This window comes from Fukomys damarensis, unplaced genomic scaffold (assembly GCF_012274545.1).
Source record: "Fukomys damarensis isolate Sample0158 unplaced genomic scaffold, DMR_v1.0_HiC HiC_scaffold_37, whole genome shotgun sequence".
Taxonomy (NCBI): Eukaryota; Metazoa; Chordata; class Mammalia; order Rodentia; family Bathyergidae; genus Fukomys; species Fukomys damarensis.
In genome coordinates, this window is record NW_022900949.1 from 51,624,947 (window position 1) to 51,644,260 (window position 19,314).

The following is a 19,314-nucleotide window of genomic DNA, read 5'->3' on the forward strand; positions in this document are numbered from 1 at the left end:
TTTGGGACAGAAGCTGAACTTCACTTATCACAATCTCTGAGACTGAGATAGGATGACCCCAAATTACTAGTGTACCTAGATGCTGATTAGAAGCAAAGATGGGCTGGACATGATGATGCAAGACTGGATACTGATGATATTAATACTCTATCCAACATGATCTGTCTTTTTCCCCAACAATTTTAGGCCAAGTGTGGTGGTGCACACCTGTAACACCAGCACTCAGGAGGCTGAGGGCAGGAAGATCGCTGTGAGTTCGAGACCAGCCTGGGCTACATAGTGAGTTCCAGGTCAGTCTCAACTACATAGTGAGACCCTGTCTCTAAAACCAAAATAAATAAGTAAATAAATAAACAAGCAATCTTTCAGTATATCTCAAACATGTTGATTTCCTTGACGTCTTTCCCAAAGACCTACAAGCCAGTGTTTCTTCCCTTCCAATTGTGAAATAAACAGCACAAAAACGAGTCTAAAATTAGAAAAAAATTGTATACTAAAAACAGAAGAACATGTCTTAAGCTAAATAATTATGTTTTAAGGGCATTTTCATCTTTCTGAACATTTCCTTCTATCAAGAAACACCCACTTTTAACATAAGTTTTATAAGGAAATTAGGTTTTCAATGTTATACTATACCCATTTCTATATAAATAACTCAAGTTTTACACATATGTCCTATGCTTATTAGACATATATAGGATTGCTGCCTATGAGTACGGGATTAGGAGAAAACTCTGGGTTATAGATAAAAATCTGTGAGTCATGAATTACTGTCGGGAATATAGGAAAAAAAGAAAAGGTCAAAGGACTAAGCATTAGGGAATTCCAACACCAAGATGTCGAAGAGATGAGAAGAACGTGCACCAAAGGAACTGCATAACCAGTGAAATAAGACAGAAAAACAAAAAGGATATTCTGGAAATCAAACAAAAGGTATTTCAAAAAAGCATACTGATAGGTGAAATAACCACTGAATTAAGCAACATGGAAGTCACTTGGGACCATTATGAGGTGTTTTAATATTAATCATCATTAAAAAATACATAATTCAGTACCTGTAAAGTTCTACTCTCCTTCTGCAGATCTTTCATTTTATTTTGTTGCTGGCAAACCCTGTTTAGAGACTCATCTTCTAATTCACCAATTTTGCATTTCACACTCTCCATAATTTGTTCCAAGTCATTAGCTCGTTGTTCCTGATGTGCTGCTCGGCTTTGTTCTAGCTGAAGCTCATTTCTAATTTAATAGACATAATTCCTCCCCTTAGTATTAAAAATAAACTAAATCACCAAACATGCTCACTGAACAACTTACTTTATAAAATTTCTTTGCATTAATACTGTGTTTTTGTTTTCGTGCTAAGGTCTGAGCCCAGCACCTTGAGCATGATAAGCACATTTTACCAATGAGCTACACCCTCGGCCAACATTTCTAAAACAGAAACTAACAGAAGAAATACAATACAATTACATTATCTACTCTGAGCTATTACCAAAACATTTATCTATCAAAATTTTACCTAAATATCTACAAAAAGTTTAAAATTTTAACATTTAATCAAAATGAAAAAATAAACTTTAGGATCCTTTTCAAAGTATTTTTAGGATACAAACAATTTCTTACTTAAGTTGCTGATTAGTTTCTATGAGTTCTTGTATCACATTCTGTTGACGTTCTGTTTCTTCCACCAACATTTTCAAATTCTGTCTCATCCTTTGTGATGATTGTTTATCAAAAATGATAAGATCTACATTTTTAAAATATGATAGTAAAAATAAAGGCAAAAACAGACTAATATAAAAAATTTTATAAAGAAAAATAATTTTTTTACCTTGAAGAACAATAAGATCTAATTACCTTTAAGATCTGTTCTTTGGACGAGGCACAAAGGTTTTAAGCCATGCCTCATTAACAGCACATTTATGATTTCCCATTCTGCTTCTTCCTGCTAAAGTCCCAAGAGAAAAGGATTGACTTTAAGACATGAAGCAAAAAAAAAAAAAAAAAAAAAAAAAAAAAAAAAAAAAAAAAAAAAAGTTAAATTTAAAAAAAAAAAAAAAAAAAAAAAAAAAAAAAAAAGAAAAGAAAAGAAAAGATAAAGACATACCTAACTACACAGAGCCAATAATTTACACAGTTGTTTGTATACTGGACAAAGTCTAACCTTAAAAAGGAGCCTATCAATCTGGATAATAGATTCTAATAGAATCACCCTGAAATCTTGGATCTCTGGACTCTAAATTTACATCCTAAAAAAGGGAAACCTAAATCTCTGTAATGAATAAAAACATCATAATGGGGAAAAAAATAAGAAACAAGTAATAAGGACATAAAGATAATAGATGATTTCTAAAAGAACACTTAGGGGTTAGGGGTATAGCTCAGTGGTAAAGTACAGGCTTAGCACACATGATTCCCTCAGTTCTCTCCCCAGTATCACACACAGAGATTACAAATTTGGACAACAGACAAAATACAAATAAAAGTACTATATTCTTCATATCTAAATGCCTCAAGATTTTAAAGAGCCTATCATCTCAAAAAAGGAAATAACCCTGATGATTCTTTGAAATAAATTTCTTTTAGGCTGCTGCTATTTTCCCCCCTTATTTTTAACATATTTCTCTCTAACTTTTCACTCTTCTATGCATTAGGTCTTTAGATCACAGAGCTTAACTATTTGGTGAATTCAAAATTATCACTGGTACCTGAAAAGGAGCCAAAAGCTCTGTACAAGTGTCTCAGTGGAGGTTTACTATAACTCCTTAAACATAAAATGCTCTTACAAAAGGTTATACACTTCAAATGATATTCTTACCTGATACCTCTTGGATCATAATGAAAAAATTCTAAAAACAGTAAGAGAAGGCATTTCCATCTCTTGCTACAAACCCCAATCTAATGAAATGTTCACTAAACAAGTATTAAATAAGAAGGAAAATGATAATACTGACTTCTCCTTTTGGAGATAGACAAGATTGTGAAGTCTTAGTGTGACAAAGATATTTAACAGTCTCCAATCCAGAATTCCCTAAAATTATTTGGCCAAAGAAGCTTTATTTTGTGAGATATTTCACATCTGTAGACCTAACATTTTTTGGCACACAGAAACAGTATCTTAAAATATTTGAAAGTTGGGGCTGAAGATTTAGCTCAATGGTTCCGCCACCTGCCTTACAAGTGCAAGGTCCAGAGTTTGATCACAGGTAAAAAAAAAAAAATGAAAATTTACCTGTTTTTCAATCATGAGTCTGTTTGATAACTGACTGGATTCTTGGGCTTTAGGGGCTGCTGGCGGCATTGTTTCTCTTGCAGAATCCAAAGAGGTAGAGGTTGGCAATAAAATAATTTGAGTTGCCTAAATTTTAAAAAGTACAATAGGAATTAAAGGAAATTATATTTAAAATAATCTATTATTCTTGCAGGGCAAATTAGGCAATGTCTGTAAGATTTATTTGGATAAACCCTATCTGACAATGTTTTCCGCTGGAGGGGAAGACATTATGGGATTTTACATACACAGAGAATAATAGAGAAAATAGTTTTAACAAGATAATGTAAAAAAGACGTGACACTAATAAAATATCTTTTGGAAGTTGTTATCCAAACACTTAAAAGAACCGTGTTTTACCAAGAGTTATAAGCCAGGCCTACAAGTTACTGGACTCTAAAGATAAATGGAGTATCACTTTGTTAGGTGGTCTTTATTTCCAAGTACAACAAATGCTTCTGGTTGGCACAAAAGAATTCGTATGGTCCGCTCTACCATCACTTACTCTTATCTGAGATTGCTATTGTAGAGCAAAGAATTTCCTAGGTTTCTCTGATATACAGATATAATTCTTTTCCAGAAGCAAAGTTACATATGCATTAGAATCATGGAATTTCAGAGTTTGAAGGGGGTCCTTGGAAAGATAAGATAGGCACAGTTAATCAATTCAGAAAAGACTGGACTCAGGGAGTCAGGACGACAACAACAAAGGAGTGACAGTTACAAGGAGACATAAACCAACCATGCATACCAAGGAGGCCAGACGTATGAGGACAAAATAATGCCACAACTGCTGGAAAAGGTTGCTCTGGGCTCCCTGGTTGCCATGTATGTGGATTTAAAACATGCATCAGGTATGTAAGAGCCGCTAAGGAATTTGGCACTGAAAAGGTAAGAACCTTTTTTTTTTCCTTGAAGGCATTACCAATTGCAAAGAGCTGCGAAAGCAAATGAGCGCCAAAAATCAGTCACTCCGACTTAAACTGGCTCCCTCTCTGCCGGATTCTTTTAGTACCTTAAGAATACTGTACTAATAGGAAGAAAAGGTGCAAAGGGGAAATGGGAGGGACAGGAGAAAAGGAAGAGGGAAATGGAATTAATATGAGAAAAAGAAAAGATGGAAACAAAGTCTTTGTAAATGGGGAGGCCCCGGAGGGGTTGAAGGGAGGACAGGGGTGTGGGGAAAAATAAGAACCAAGATGGATTGTGTAAAGGTGCAAATTTCCAATGATGAAAATCATTATACTGTATATCTCAAATATACCAATAAAATTAATTTTAAAAGTTTTTAAAAAAGAAGATTGTACTGCTAAGCATCTGGCAGAAGCAAATGGAATCTTCTCTGGAGAAAGGACACAAATTATTCCCACAGAAATGTTTCTAATACATCTTTTAAAAACATCAAACATAACTATGGTACCCAGAAAATAAGTCATAAGAAGAATGTAAAAAAAGAAAGAACTCTGACACCGTAATTATTAAAAATATATCATAACTCAGCGTGGTGGCGCACGCCTGTAATCCCAGCACTTAGGAGGCTGAGGCAGGAGGATCGCTGTGAGTTCCAAGACCAGCCTGGGCTACATAGTGAGTTCCAGGTTAGTCTCGACTACATAGTGAGACCCTGTCTCAAAGAAACCCCTCGCAAAAAAGAATACATCATAAAACTATTCTTACATTGTTCTCCACTTGGTAATCTTATATTGGCATATTTTCTTATGATTAGAGAACTAGAGAGACGCAAAATATTCCCAATGGATACCTGAGAACTGAGTAACCTTATAGTTTAAAACCAAAATTTCTTAAAAATATTTTTCTTAGGGGCTGCAGGAAATAGCTCAGTGATAATGTGTGTGTGAAATACTAGGTTTGATCTCCAGGACCACAAAATTGATTGACTGTCAGTACCTAGTAAATTTGGGTAATATTTGGTTAGTAGAATGTTTTGGTTCAAATTTGAAATGTATTCGGAAAACTCTTGTGCTAAAGGTTTGGTTGCTGATGGTCTCTGGAGATGTAGATGGATAATGATGGCTCTAATTTCATTAGCACACTAGTCCACTGATAACTAGATGGCATTTTTGGGAGGTGATGTATGTTAGTTACTTTTTATGTTTCTGTGACAAAATACTCGACACCCAAAGTTAAGGAAAGGTTTATTTTGACTCACAGTTTGTAGAGGTTTCAGTTCATAATTGGCTGGCTCCAAGGCAGGGTGCAGAGAAGCAATAACAGTACAGGCAGGAGGCAGCAGCAGATACAGCAGCAAGGAGTGAAACAGCAAACACTGACAGCAGCAGCAAGGGACAAGTGATAAAAGCAACCATCTTTCTGTCCCTTACAGTCTATCCAGGCTACCCGCCCTTCGGGAGGGCAGCACTCACACCCAGGGCGGACCTTCCCCTTATCCACACCCAGAACTACACCACACCGATCAGTGGACTAATTTAGCAATCATACACTATAGCTACAGCCACCTCTGAAAAGCTCCACCTATGACTACACAAGGCTTTGGGGGGACATCTAGACACAAGTGATAATATGATAGTAACAGGAAATAGGGTCTAGTTAAGGGAGTAGATGATGTGTCCTGACCGTGGGGAATATCTTGGTCCTTGTCTCTGTGGCTCTGCTGATCTCTCTGCTTCTTGACTGCAATGAGCTGAGCAACTTTGCTCCTCCATACCCTTCTGCCATGATGTTCCATCTCACCTCACGGCCCAGGAGTAAAGGTGTCAGAGACCATGGACTAACACTCCTGAAACTACGGACCAAAATAAATCTTTTTTTTTTTTTTCAGGTAATTTGGTCACAGTGACCAAAAGCTAACATGTAGAGCCGATAGTTTTAATAGAAAAATGGAGACTGAGCAATGTAGAAAACCAAAGTTGAAGATGAAAGGAGGGGGTTAGCCAGATGGTAAGATTTTGGTACTTGTTTTCTATCTTCTAAAAATAAGACCTACTTTTAGGATTTAAATCACTAGTAAGTACCCTTGCCATATAGTCAGGAGTATCATCTTTGGTCTAAGAATTACTTACAGTCTTTTCACTTCACCTCATACTTACCACCTACAGAAATGTGTACTATAAATATATTTACATACACAAATAGGTTCTTATATACTTAAATGTTTTATATGTTTATATACATACGTACACATATATAGTATATAGAAGTATGATACACATATGTAAATTTATTTAAAACTTATAGAGGCAAATGGTAATAAGCATAATGTTGCAACAAGTTCTATTGAAAAAGTTGAAAACAAAACTATTGCTACCTCTCTGTGATATCCTTAACTTCAAAGTCTTTCATATGAGTTTTAGGCCTAACTCCTCCCACGTATTACCTCCAAAACAAATGCTTTTCCCCCCTGTGTATTATACTATCAACTGCATTATCTTTTCTTTAAAGTCATAACTATGATTTGTTTTTCCACATGACACTGAACATCTGTTTTAGAATGTCTTCCTATTAATGTGGCTAAATCATTGCCTTTTAAAAGAGAAAACAGAGAACAGTAGATCTTCAATATCTTAAAAAAATAAAAGACCAAGGGGCCAAAAACATACACTGGAGGAAAGATATCTTCTTTAACATAGTCTTGCTTTCTTGAACTACAGGAAATTGTGCTTGTGCACAATTGTCCCATCAGGTGGCCTATATCACTGCAGGTACATGTATCACCAATAAAAGTGATTAGATCCATTTGTACCATCAGGGGTACACTTTACTGGACAGGACAGTCATGCATATACAACTAGTGGTTCAAATCCACAGGAAAGTAACATGTTCAAATCAGAGCCACTGGACAGTGAGACATATGAATTATGGCCCCATCGTGAATTAATAAATGACACTAGGGAAATTGCTACCCATATGCAAAAGACTGGGTCTAGACCCATGTATCTCACCACATAGCAAATTGAAATAAAAATGGACCAAAGATCTAAACGTTAAAACAGAAACAATTTGCTGGAAGATAAAATAGGTAAAACCTTTGAAGACATTAAGAGTGAGGAAAGGGAACTAGCAGATAGAATCAACAACTGGGATCTCATCTTACTAAAAAGCTTCTGTACTTCAAAAGAAACCATTAGCAAAACTAAGAGACAATCTACAATGTAGGAAAAAATTTTTACCAGCTGTACCTCAGACAAAGGACTATTATCAAGGATATATAAAGAACTCAAAACAATCAGTCCCCCCAAATATAAAGACCCGATTCAAAAATGGGCATCCGAAATGAATAGATATTTCTCAGACAAAGAAGTAAAGGCAGCAAGAAAATATATGAAAAAATGTTCCACATCACTGGTCATTCGAGAGATGCAGATGAAAACAACACTGAGATTCCACCTCACCCCACAAAGAATGGCTGCTATCAAGAAATCACACAATAGCAAATGTTGGCAGGGTTGTGGGGAGAAAGGAACCCTCCTCCATTGTTGGTGGGAGTGCAGACTAGTGCAACCACTATGGAAATCAATATGGAGATACCTCAAAGAGCTTGGACTGGAGGTTCCATTTGACCCAGCCATCCCTCTGCTGGGTATCTTTCCAAGAGAACTAAAAGAATCATATCACAGAGAAGTATGTGCACCCATGTTTATAGCGGCACAGTTGGTAATAGCTAAATCTTGGAAACAGCCTATTTGCCCATCCGTTGGAAACTGGATAAAGAAGTTGTGGTTTTTCTATAAAATGGAATATTACTCAGCCATAAAGAGCGAGAGAATAGATTGATACATAGGAAAATGGATACATATTGAAGATATACTCCTAAGTGAAATAAATAAGTCACACATGTGTAAATACCAAATAGTTTCCCTGGTGTGAATATTCTGCAACAATGCATAAGATTCTAATAAGATTACTGACATTTAGAAATTTGAAGAAAGGAGCTAAAGGTGTAGGGAAGGTGTGATGCGTAGGGGAAGAACAAAAATGGAAAAGAAAAAAATGTGAGAGAATGAAAAGATGAAAATAAAGTGTTTGTAGATGGGGAGGGGAGGAGGGGGTGAAGGGAGGGCAGAGGTAAGGGGAAAAAATGAGAATCAAGACTTGCCATGTAGAGGTACATGATCCCAACAATGAATGTAACTGTACTGTATCCCTAAAATGTACCAATAAACTCAATAAAATTAAAAAAAAAAAAAAAGAGTGAGGAAAGACTTTCTGAACAGAACCCCAATGACACAAAAATACCAAGAATCAGCAAATGGGATCATATCAAATTAAAAAGCTTTTGTACATTGAAGGAAACAACCAACAGAATAGAGAGCCCACAGAGTGGAAATTGTTTTTCTAGCTATTCCTCCGACAGAAGACTGACATATAGAATATATACAAAACTCAAAATATTAGAACCACCAAAATGAAAGACACAATAAAAAAATGGGCAACTGAAATAAACAGATAATTCTCAAAAGTACAGATGGCCAAGAAATACCTGAAAAACTGCTCAACATAACAGCCATAAGAAAAATATAAATTAAAACACTAAGATACTATCTTACTCCAGAAAGAATGGCTATCAAGAAATCAAATAACAAATGCTGAATGGATAAAGAAAATGTGGTATTTATACACAATGGAGTACTACTCTGCCATAAAGAAGGATAAATGTGAGGCATTTATAAATGGATGTACCTTGAGACTATATTAAGTGAAATAAATCACACACAGAAGTTTAAATATCACATGGTTTCTCTCATATGAGGAAAACCAAAATATAAATAAAGAGCAAAATAAAATAGGTAGTGTAGTTTTTTTTTTTCAAAAGGAAAGGGGTAGAAGAGATGGAGAAGGGAGAGAAAGAAGGGTAAGGGGATTACAAAAAACTGAAAAAATGGAAATAGAGCTTTTGCAAATGGGAAGGAGGACAGGAATTGGAGAGAGCAGGGAAAGATGGGAGGGTTGGGGGCACAAAAAAGAATTAAGATGTGTTGATGGGCACATTGGTGCACACCTGTAATCCCAGCACTTAGGAGGCTGAGGCAGGAGGATTGCCACAAGCTTAAAATAATCCTGGACTATGTAGTAAGACCTTGTCTCAAACAAACAAACAAACAAACAAAATTAAGATGTGTTATGTACATGTACAAACTCCCCACAATAAATGTAATCACTGTGTACCAAAAAGCAAAAACAAAACATTGTATACTGCAAACATGCACTAAAAAAATAAAAATAAAAAGGGAAAAAAAATGTCCTTTCCCCTTTTTTATTTTTGGTACCAGGTATCAAACTCAGGCCCTTGTGCTTGTGAGGCAGGGGGCGGAACCACTGAGCTAAATCTCCAATCCTGACATGCCACTTGCCTCGCAAGCACAAGGGCCTGAGTTTGATCCCCAGTACCAAAAAAAAAAAAATAGACATGCCAGCTTTGTTTCTATACTGTAAGCAAAAATTAATGTTTCTTTTACATTATGAGAGAGTGTCTCACCCAGGCTGGTCTCAAACACAGGGCAATCCTTCTGTCTCAGCCTCCCAAGTGTCACCACATAAAAAAATGTTTCATTTTAAAACCAGTAATTCATTGGCTGGGAGTGGTGGTGCACACCTGTAATTCCAGCACTTGGGAGGCTGAGGCAGGAGGATCGCTGTGAGTTCGAGACCAGCCTGAGCTACATAGTGCGTTCCAGGTCAGTCTCAACTACATAGTGAGATCCTGTCTCAAAAAACCAAAATAAACAAATAAATAAATAAACAAACAAACCAGCAATTCATTTATTCTTGCTCAAATGTACACATACATTTCCAATACACTAAAGGAGGCAGAACTGAAATTTAGACTACACCTTTTCGTAGTAATGATCAAAATTTGTGCACTATATACTACTCAAAGTGAGCTCTTATTTTGCATCATTTCTTTAAACAACAGCTTGAACCAGCAATAATGAGGTCTAGATATTGCCTTCTCTTTTATGTAGAGCAACCTGAAATAAAGGCTACATGTAGAAATAACTGAATTGAGTGGTTATATACTATTCATGGATTGCGTGTTTTAAGGCATGCACAAATTGCTTTTTCCAAACCCCAACTTTTAAACGTCTAGAACTACTCTTATATGGACAAGTCTGAATTTTTGATGTTTACATTTTTACAACTTAAAAATATAAAATCTGGCAAGCACAAGGACTTGAGTTCAATCCCCAGTACCATATATACATGTGTGTGTGTGTGTGTATGTGTGTGTGTGTGTGTGTATAATCTGCCTTACAGCAAATACACACTCACTCAAACGCAACACATCAGACCAGACCAAAAAAGAATACTCTGTGACAGCACTGATTTGAAACTTTACAAAGTGGTGACAGCAGATCAGGGGCTGCTGGGATAATGAAAGACTGGGAAGAGAAAGAAGACTAAGGGAAACAAGGAAATCTAGGGGATAACAGACATATCCACATCCTGACTATGGTGATGGTTTCACAGGAGCACATGTATGTTAAAAGTTCTCAAATTTTACACTTTAAACACATACAATGATATATTCACATCTATCAATAAAGTAAATTTTAAGTAAGCTGTTTCCTGGAGTTGAAAAAAAATTTGCAGCTATATATGGAAAGAGCATATCAAGTATCTGAGAGCACTGACTCAGAACAAACATCATCAAAACTAGATTAAATCTAATAAAATTACTGGACTTTACTGTAAAATAAAAATTCTTATCTAGGTGTGGTAGTTCATGCCTGTAATCCCATATATTCAGGAGGCTGTAGCAGGAGGATCACTAAGTTCAAGGCCAGTTTGGGCAATTTAGCAATAATCTATCTCAAAATTTTAAAAAATATTTAGAATGGAAGGACGGGCTAGGGATTCAGCTCAGTAATAGAGTACATGCCCGGCATGCAGGAGGCCCTGGGTTCCATCCCCAGTACTGCAAAGAAAATTCCTTTTTTCTAACTGGGGTGGGGGTGGGGGAGAAAAACACCACCACCAACACTCTCAAAAACAGAAAACAAAGCAAAAAAAAAAAAAAAAAAAAAAAAAAAAAAAAAACATACTTTAGACTTTAGCTCTGGGACAGAGACTGATCAGATAACAAGAGTATCAAAAATGATGAGGGTCCAATCAAAAAGACTTATTGAACCAGGCGTGGTGGTGCATGCCTGTAATCCCAGCACTGGGAGGCTGAGGCAGGAGGATCGCTATGAGTTTGAGACCAGCCTGGGCTACACAGTGAGTTCCAGAGCAGTCTGAACTACATAGTGAGACCCTGTCTCAAAAAACCAAACAAAAAAAAAGGACTTATTGAATAGATTTCCACTAGCCAAAGATGAGACAATATGAACTTCAACAATGATAATAACGGCAATGAATTTAAACCCAACATGTAATACTGCATTTATGAGTTTTAAGTGATGCCAGATCTTTTAAAATTGCTCATAGTTGGCTGGTTCCAAGGTAAATTGGCATGGCAGAGGGGCGTGGCAGAGGAGGAAACAGTTCATGGTGGGCAGAAGGTAGCAAAACAAGAAAGTGACAAGCTACAAATAAGAAGCAAGCCTCTTTCTGTCCCTTATACTGTATCCAGGTTATCCACCCTTAGGGCAGATAGCACTAACACCCTTAAATCCTAGTATTGCCCCATGAAACAATCACACACTCAGGATCCAGCCACTTGTGAAAAAACCCCACCTCTGACTGCCTGAAGCTTTGGGGGAACATCTAAACACAAGCCATAACAATTACCTTCAGAAAAGAAGGAACCAATTCATTATTAAGAAAATAAATAAATGGAGGGAATCATTATTCTGCTTTCCTATATAATCTGCACTTCTGGATATCCAAATGATAGGTGGACTAGTATTCCAACTAATATAAAAAGATAAATATCACTATTTTTCAACCCTCAGTAAATGGACATAGTCAAGTATCAACAGTTGCTGAGAGCAAAAGGACAAAGACAATAAAACATTATGAGCCTCTTATAGTCTTGCCAAACACTATTCAAAGAATTACCTAAGGGATTCAGTTTTGGATCCCGCTAACAATGTGCAAGAATTACTAAGGGCAAAGAAGCATAACGAATGGAATACGAGATTACAACCAGCAGAATTCAGACTATAGGAAATATACAGGTCAACCCACCCAGAGACCTAACCAGATAATTATAACAAAGGAAAGAAGTGAAGAAAAACCTACAGATTCCTTAAACACTTTCTTAATGGGCAAGATTATAGGCACAAAACTGGACATTTGTAAGAAGGAGAAATAATTACTATAAAAATCAGGTGTCATGGTTAAGATTGAAAATGTTCCCCGTGGGGCTGGGGATTTAGCTCAGTGGTGCCACACCTGCCTCTCAAGTGCAAGGTCCTGAGTTCGATCCCCAGTACCAGAAGGGGGAAAAAAAATGTCCCCCAGAAGTCTCATGCGTTTAGAGGTGGGGCTTGTAGAAAGAGACTGGATTATGAGGGTGCTATAGTTGACCTGCTGTTAGAGATTGGGGGTCTGGTCAAAAGAGGCAGGTAACTGGGAGCCTGACCTAGAAGCATATATCTCCCTCCTGGGTTCCTCCCTGTTCTCTGTTTTATGAGCACCACGATATGAGCAGCTTTTCTCTGGCCAGCCTCTTCCATCGTGCGATTTCTGACTTCTTGCAGCTGGTGGACCATGGACCAAAATTTTGAAAACCGTGAGTCAAAATAAATCTTTCCTCTTTTAAGTTGTAGGTGTCGAGTATTTTGTCCCAGCAATGAGAAAGTGACTAAGACATCAGGAGAATGGCAAGTAACAGGAGCACAGGAGCTGTTTGTAGGATAGGACAGTGGAGGAGCTCTAGCATACTGTATGGTATCATGTTATAATAATTCATTAAGTTACAAGTTTAGTATATGAGGGTTCTGTTTTACTTCATAATAAAAAATTCATTTTATAATAAAAATATTTTTCCTAAAAGGAATACATGCTGACCAAAAGAAAGCTGGTAGACATACACATAACACACAGCCAAAAAAGCATTACTTTTCTAATACTTCAATTTTCTCATTTAAAAAAATGAGATAATAAAAGTACTTAGTTCACAGGATTATTGTGAAGAATAGAAGAGTTCATATGGAAAGAACACAGAACAGTGCCTGGCATACAGCATAACAAATGTGGTGGTTAGAGCTGGTAATTGGCTGTGTTGTTGGTGATCGTGTGTACTGTCTTAATCCCTCTAAGCTTCAGTTTCCTTACTGACTTTTAAAACGTATTTACCTGACAAGATTATCAGGATGCTAAAAAAATATGCACTATAGCTAGCATAATATTCAATAAATAATAAATTTTTTCATGACCTTCCAATATCTAGAGTCATCTGTCCCATGAGACATACCTCAGTCATTGTACATTCCTCTTGCACTTTACACCTGGTCATTCAAGTTATCTCAATGAAATGATCACCTAATGAGTCTCATGTTCGAAACTGGATCTTCATCTAGGTTTCAAAAAGATACAGACCAAAATTTTAAAAGATTCAACCTGTTAGTAAGAATGGCCTTGTGTTTTTCCCAGAGCAGGCGTCTGTGGTTCTGGCATCCACCAAACCCAAACAACTGCAGTGACTGCTAATGGCCCCCACAGCTCCCTACTGTATCACATGCCTCTTATTTCTTCTTTCCCCTTCTTAGCATTTCTGTTTTGTTTGAACATTTTTTAGGTATCTGAGTCTATCATCATTTCAGATTTCTAGCTTCAAAGGTAGGACATCTTTACTCACAACAGCACCAAAATGAGGCACTTTCGCAGAGACAAAATATGACTGATCACAAAGCAAAGGCAGGAAGAAAACCACTAATTTACACCTGTGATCAAGCCCTCCCTCTACTTGAGAGGTCTACTCTGAAACAAATGTGTAATTTGCAGCAGCTTTTTCCCTACTTCAGGCTATCATAAGACACAGGTTTACAACCTTAATAATCACAAGAAGAGACCAAATGCTTCCCAGGGCCAAGGCAGAGTTGTAGGTCTAATAAGTGTCACTGACACAAAGAGTACAGGATGCTATGAGTGGCGGCACATGCCTGTGATTTCAGCGCTCAGCAGGCTGAGGCAAAAGGACTGCCATGTGTTCAAGGCCAGCCTCAACTATATAGTAAGTTCAGGGTCAGCCTAGACTACATAGTGAGACACTGTCTCAAAAAACAAAACTATACGAGTAAGGGATAGAGAGGTAACAATAGGTTTGTATATGGCAGTGATGGCAAACCTTTTAGAGCTTTCAATGATACAAACAGCCTGCTGTATGGTTCATACCCCATAGGCTCACCACCACTGGTATATGGTATATAAAGCTAAGTGCAAAAAGAAAAAAAAAAAAAAAAGGACGGGGAATATTCTAGCACTGTTTCCCAAGAGCCTTTCTTTAAATTGTTCTTTAAAGGTCTAAAGCCACTGTAACGTGCACATACATTATTCTTCACCATTTTTGTAGAAGAAACCTGGAAATAAACTATGAGCAGCGTCTGTTCTTTTTCAAATGAGTCACACCAAAATCAGCAAGGATCTCAAAGTATATCTTTGAAATCATTGCAATAAGTGAACGTAATTCTTTACATGTTTCTGTTCTCTGCTCACATAAATATTGCTCCAAAATATTGAAATGTGCTGTTTTAAGGTTCCTGAGAAAAAAATAAATCTACAGTAAGGAGTGGAAATTAGGACTGGATATTATCTTAACCATTATTCAGCCCCAGGAGAAGTTACTAAAGGGACAGAGCAGTTTTTGCTGCTCTGAAGCAAAAACTGCCATGAAACTCCAAGCCAGCCAGCTACCTCTTGCCCTTTTGGGTGGTCTATTCATAATCTTTAAAAAGAAAAAAGGAAATAAAATGAATCTTATGCAAAGGATTGTAGCTAATGAATAATGCCTGAGTGTTAAATATTATCATGATTAAAAATAAGATGGCCACACACACCTGTAGTCCCATTATTCTGGGAGGTCGAGGCAGAAGGATCTCCAAGTTCCAGCCCAGCCTGGACAAACTGAGCAACTATGTGAGATCCTGTTTCTCCAAGAAAAGGAGGTAAGCAGGAGGTCTTGAGAAATGCAGCTCAGTGCAAAGGCCCTAGGTTCAATCTCCAGTACCGATATAAATCAAATAGGCAATCAAGACCCTTCTGCTGGGTTTCTAATGTCTCTTAAAAGAATCAGTGTAAAGCCGGCCTGGTTGAGCAGCCAGTGATCCCAGCACTCAGGAGGCTGAGGCAAGAGGATCACCGTAAATTCAAGGCCAGACTGAACTGCACAGCGGAACCGTATCTCAAAAAACAAACAAAAATCAAAGTAGACGCCACATAGTCAGAATGCCCCCGGAACGAGCCTAAATGGGCAGAGTAAGGGACACCCAGCCACCTGTGCCCCGAGATCCCCTCGCTTTGCTTCCAGCGATCGCAGACTCGGACGCCGAACACCGGGGCGAGCGGACCAGTTGCAACGGACTCTTGCGGAGGGAGTGAGTACAGTTCCCAGAAACTACGTATAGTCTGTTCCCGGCTTTATCATCATCGCACCATGGCACGATTCAGCCTTCACAATCTCGTCAGGCGACACTTACTACTACATTTACAAACAAACAGGCACCGAGGCTTTCCGAAGTGCACAAAGAACTGACAAGCCCGGCGGCAAACCAGGTTTGTCCAAGCTCTAAACCTCCACAGATTTTTAATTAGCGTAGACCGGTCCCAAGGGCTCCTCCCCGCGGTCTCGTGTGCCGCCAAGTCTGGGGGTCTTCTAGGACGAGGTCTCTGATAACACCTTCAGCGACCTCAAACACAACTCACGTTTTTCAGCCGCCGCCTCCCACCGGTAGCCAGTCCCGCCCGGCTCTGCTCAGCGGTTGAATCTTCGCCTCAGCCACCGGTACCGCCGCGGCTAGGAAGGCCAGCCAATCGAGCCCGGGCGCGTCGAGGGAGCAACCCCACCCCCCATCCCCGCTCGGCCTCCTAAATACTCCGAGCGACTCTCTCGGGCAGCCCGGGAAGGCTGGGCCCGCCGTGTACTCTGGTTGGCTCCGCTGCTGGGGGCGGGGCTTATCGCTGACATAGACGTAGCCCGCGTTGCTGACGTAGCACGCCCAGCGCCCCCCCCCACAGACTTCAGCCAGGTAGGCACTTGGGCGCACATTTGGAACCTTGTTTATCCAGAAGTTGTCAGAAATACACGTATTTGTCAAAATGAGAACCGAGCTATATTATGTAAAGGTATAGATTCCCAATAACGATTGCCAGTATATTGTATACCTAAAATGTACCAGTAAAATTAATGAATTTTTAAAAAAATACATATTTGTGGCTGCAGGTCAAAGTGAAGTCTGGACTTCCCGGTCACCCCTTTCGATACCCACCCCGGCTCTCTCTCTCCTCACCTTAACTGTGAGCTCTTTCTGGGGGCCGGTCAACATGTTCCAGCCCAGGCTGACCACGGTAGCAGCTGCCATTGGAAGACCCAAACATTTGTTGATAACGTTTCACCCACTCGTTCAGCATTTTTCAAGTTTACGAAGTGCAAGGCCCTACGTTAGGCTGCACCAATGCAGAGATGCTTGACTGATGCGTAGAAGTTAAGGAGATAGGTATACATTCATGATCGTGTGATAAGCCTGCTCAGAGAAGGGCGCGCAGGCGCAGGAGGGAAAGGATTACTGTACGTAAGGCTGTCGCTGGAGTCTCCGAGGCCGGCGTGGCACAATCCTGGCTGCACATTTGAATCACCTGGGAAGCTTTGAAAACTCGATGCTTAAGACCCTGGCCCATTAAGTTAGAATCACTGAAATAGGACCCAGGTGTTCAGAATGTCTAAGGCTCCTTGGATGACTCCACTATGCAGCCAAGAGGGAGGAAGGCATATGTAGAGGGCTCCTTAAAATTTTCTGAAAAGTAAGAGTTCCCCAACAAAACAGTGAGGAAAAGTAGAGAACACTTCTTGGGCCAGAGCATATCTCCCTTCCCAAAAACTACAAACCTAATTCCTAAAACATTTACAAATATAATAGAACTTACTGAAGGCTTCCTGAGGAATCTGTGTTACATCATTAAGAAGCAAAGAAAGGCCTTAGGAGATGGGATATGGTGCTGGGACTTTATCCAGGAGGTGATAGGAAACCACTGACATATTTTCTAGGGTATATACAATGGAAACAGTTTTGCTTTGATGGCTTCAAGCTTCCTTTTCTTTCACCCTGATATATGTTTTTAAAAATCTGTACAAGTATGTTCCACAGTGTATGAATATGATCAGTTTATTCAAACACAAAGATTGATACAAGAAAAATATAATTTCCACCCTGTTAGATGTCAAATGTACCAAGTGTATGGTTTCACAATATAGAGAAATGAAGTCAAGAATCAAAGAAAAGAGAGTTTTATTGGAAATGAGCGGGGAAAAGAATAGCTCTTGGGTCTGGGGATTTAACTCAGTGGTGCCGCCATCTGCCTTGCAAGTGCAAGATCCTGAGTTTGATTCCCTGATACCAAAAGAAAAAAAAAAGCTCTTGGGTTTCTAAGAGGAGTCTCAAATAGGGTGGCCACCAAGGTCCTTTGTCAGGGGTAATTTATACAGCAAAGTCACAATGTAGGATCGAGTACTGTATAGCTGCTTAGTTAATATTGATCCAATAGGGAAATGAGTCATGTAGCAAGGGTACTTGGGAAAAACAAAGGTACTTTTGGGAAGGGGAGAGTATGGGTCTGGATTACCTGGTCATCCAGCTAAGCACCTGATACCTATCAGGGCCCACTAGACCAGGTGGTGCTAATTACAATTTAATCTCAAATTGCTATTTATCTTCCAGGCCTAGCTACTGATTATCCATCCACAGGCCTGACTCTTTTCAGATGTGCCTCTAGCCACAATTCCTCAGCAAGTTCTGATGTTTTTGGCTGACTTCTTTGAGGACCCGATCCCTCTCTGTATATTAATTTTTATCTAACTTAGCTACCTGTAATAAATGAGCTCAACCTGATATTTTTGTTTAGTAAATTCACAATCTAAAACTAGACTCCTGTCCACCATTTCCAAAAATTTATAAGGGGTTAGCTGGTCAAAAATATTTAAAGGGAAAATCCACATTCCACACTGGGAGAAAAGGCCTCAGGGATCCACCATTGTCATTGCATCTCATAGCCACATGGTGTCGCTATTGACAACATGTCTTTTCTAGTTGGTCAAATGATGCAAGTCTTCCGGTAGCAAATACAGGTTCTATGCTGTCCAGCAGGAATCTACCACGGAGAGCATGGGACAAGGTGTTTTCGCTAGCAAACAACTCTGAAGGAGGCCTTTGTATTTCACGATCATACTGAAAGACCACCAGAAATCTTTACCAGACGTTCCAAAGAACTACCGATCAGTGACAGCAAGACAACACCCCAGAGGAACCCACGAGCCGCACCCAAGAATGGTGTTAAACAGACCTTTATTAGTCTGGCCAGACGGCCCCTCTAAGCAATGATCTGGAAAGCGCCCCGAGCCCAGAGTACAAGAGGGTTTTATACGTTTCTAGATAGGCGGGAAGCAAGCAAAATTACAGAAGCGAAATGCGGCGGTTAGGAGGAACTGAACATACAGCTTGCACAGGATGAGGCTGACATTTCTGTGACAAAGTACAGAGCTGTGGTTAATCTCTACAGGAATGCCATTTCCGTGGCAAAGTGTAGGGCTATGGTTAATCTTTACGGGAATCATCTATCTCTTCTACCTGGAATGTTCACACTTGGTGTTTGTTCCTGACCATTGTCCTGAACATGTGCTGTCCTTCTGATGACTCCCGGCCTTTCCTGCTTTCTCAAGAAGGCGAGCTTAACCTTTAACTAAGATGGCGTCCACGCTGGCACTTTACACCTGACAATACTCAGCCTTCTTCCAAGCAGATGAGGCCACTGTAAGTTTGACCTCAGTGTCTGCCCCAGCCCAATCTCCTCTCTTGCCTTTTCCATAGCTGAGTTTTCACATTACCAATAGCTGGCAAACTTTTTTCTTTTTCTTTTTTTTTTTTTGTTTTGGTAGGGTCTCACTTTGTAGTACAGGCTGGTCTCAAACT

The 19,314-nt window shown here is 39.0% G+C and overlaps 1 protein-coding gene across 8 annotated transcripts in view; it reads right to left on the minus strand.

Annotated features, from left to right (window-relative positions):
* Cep70 (centrosomal protein 70) overlaps window positions 1-16,235 on the minus strand; it is a 46,475-nt gene extending 30,240 nt beyond the window's left edge. Inside the window, exons 1-7 of one of the 8 annotated variants that reach the window (XM_033759554.1) lie at window positions 16,058-16,235; window positions 13,611-13,712; window positions 5,442-5,558; window positions 3,233-3,358; window positions 1,858-1,948; window positions 1,624-1,747; window positions 1,056-1,236 (exon numbers count right to left, since the gene is read on the minus strand). In XM_033759554.1, the coding sequence (XP_033615445.1) occupies window positions 1,056-1,236; window positions 1,624-1,747; window positions 1,858-1,948; window positions 3,233-3,358; window positions 5,442-5,558; window positions 13,611-13,652 (681 nt within the window). In that variant the 5' untranslated portion in view covers window positions 13,653-13,712; window positions 16,058-16,235. The remainder of the gene's footprint in view (window positions 1-1,055; window positions 1,237-1,623; window positions 1,748-1,857; window positions 1,949-3,232; window positions 3,359-5,441; window positions 5,559-13,610; window positions 13,713-16,057) is intronic. The other 7 variants (XM_010625573.3, XM_010625574.3, XM_010625575.3 and 4 more) reach the window with 7 other exon arrangements.
* Window positions 16,236-19,314: the final 3,079 nt, after the last annotated feature.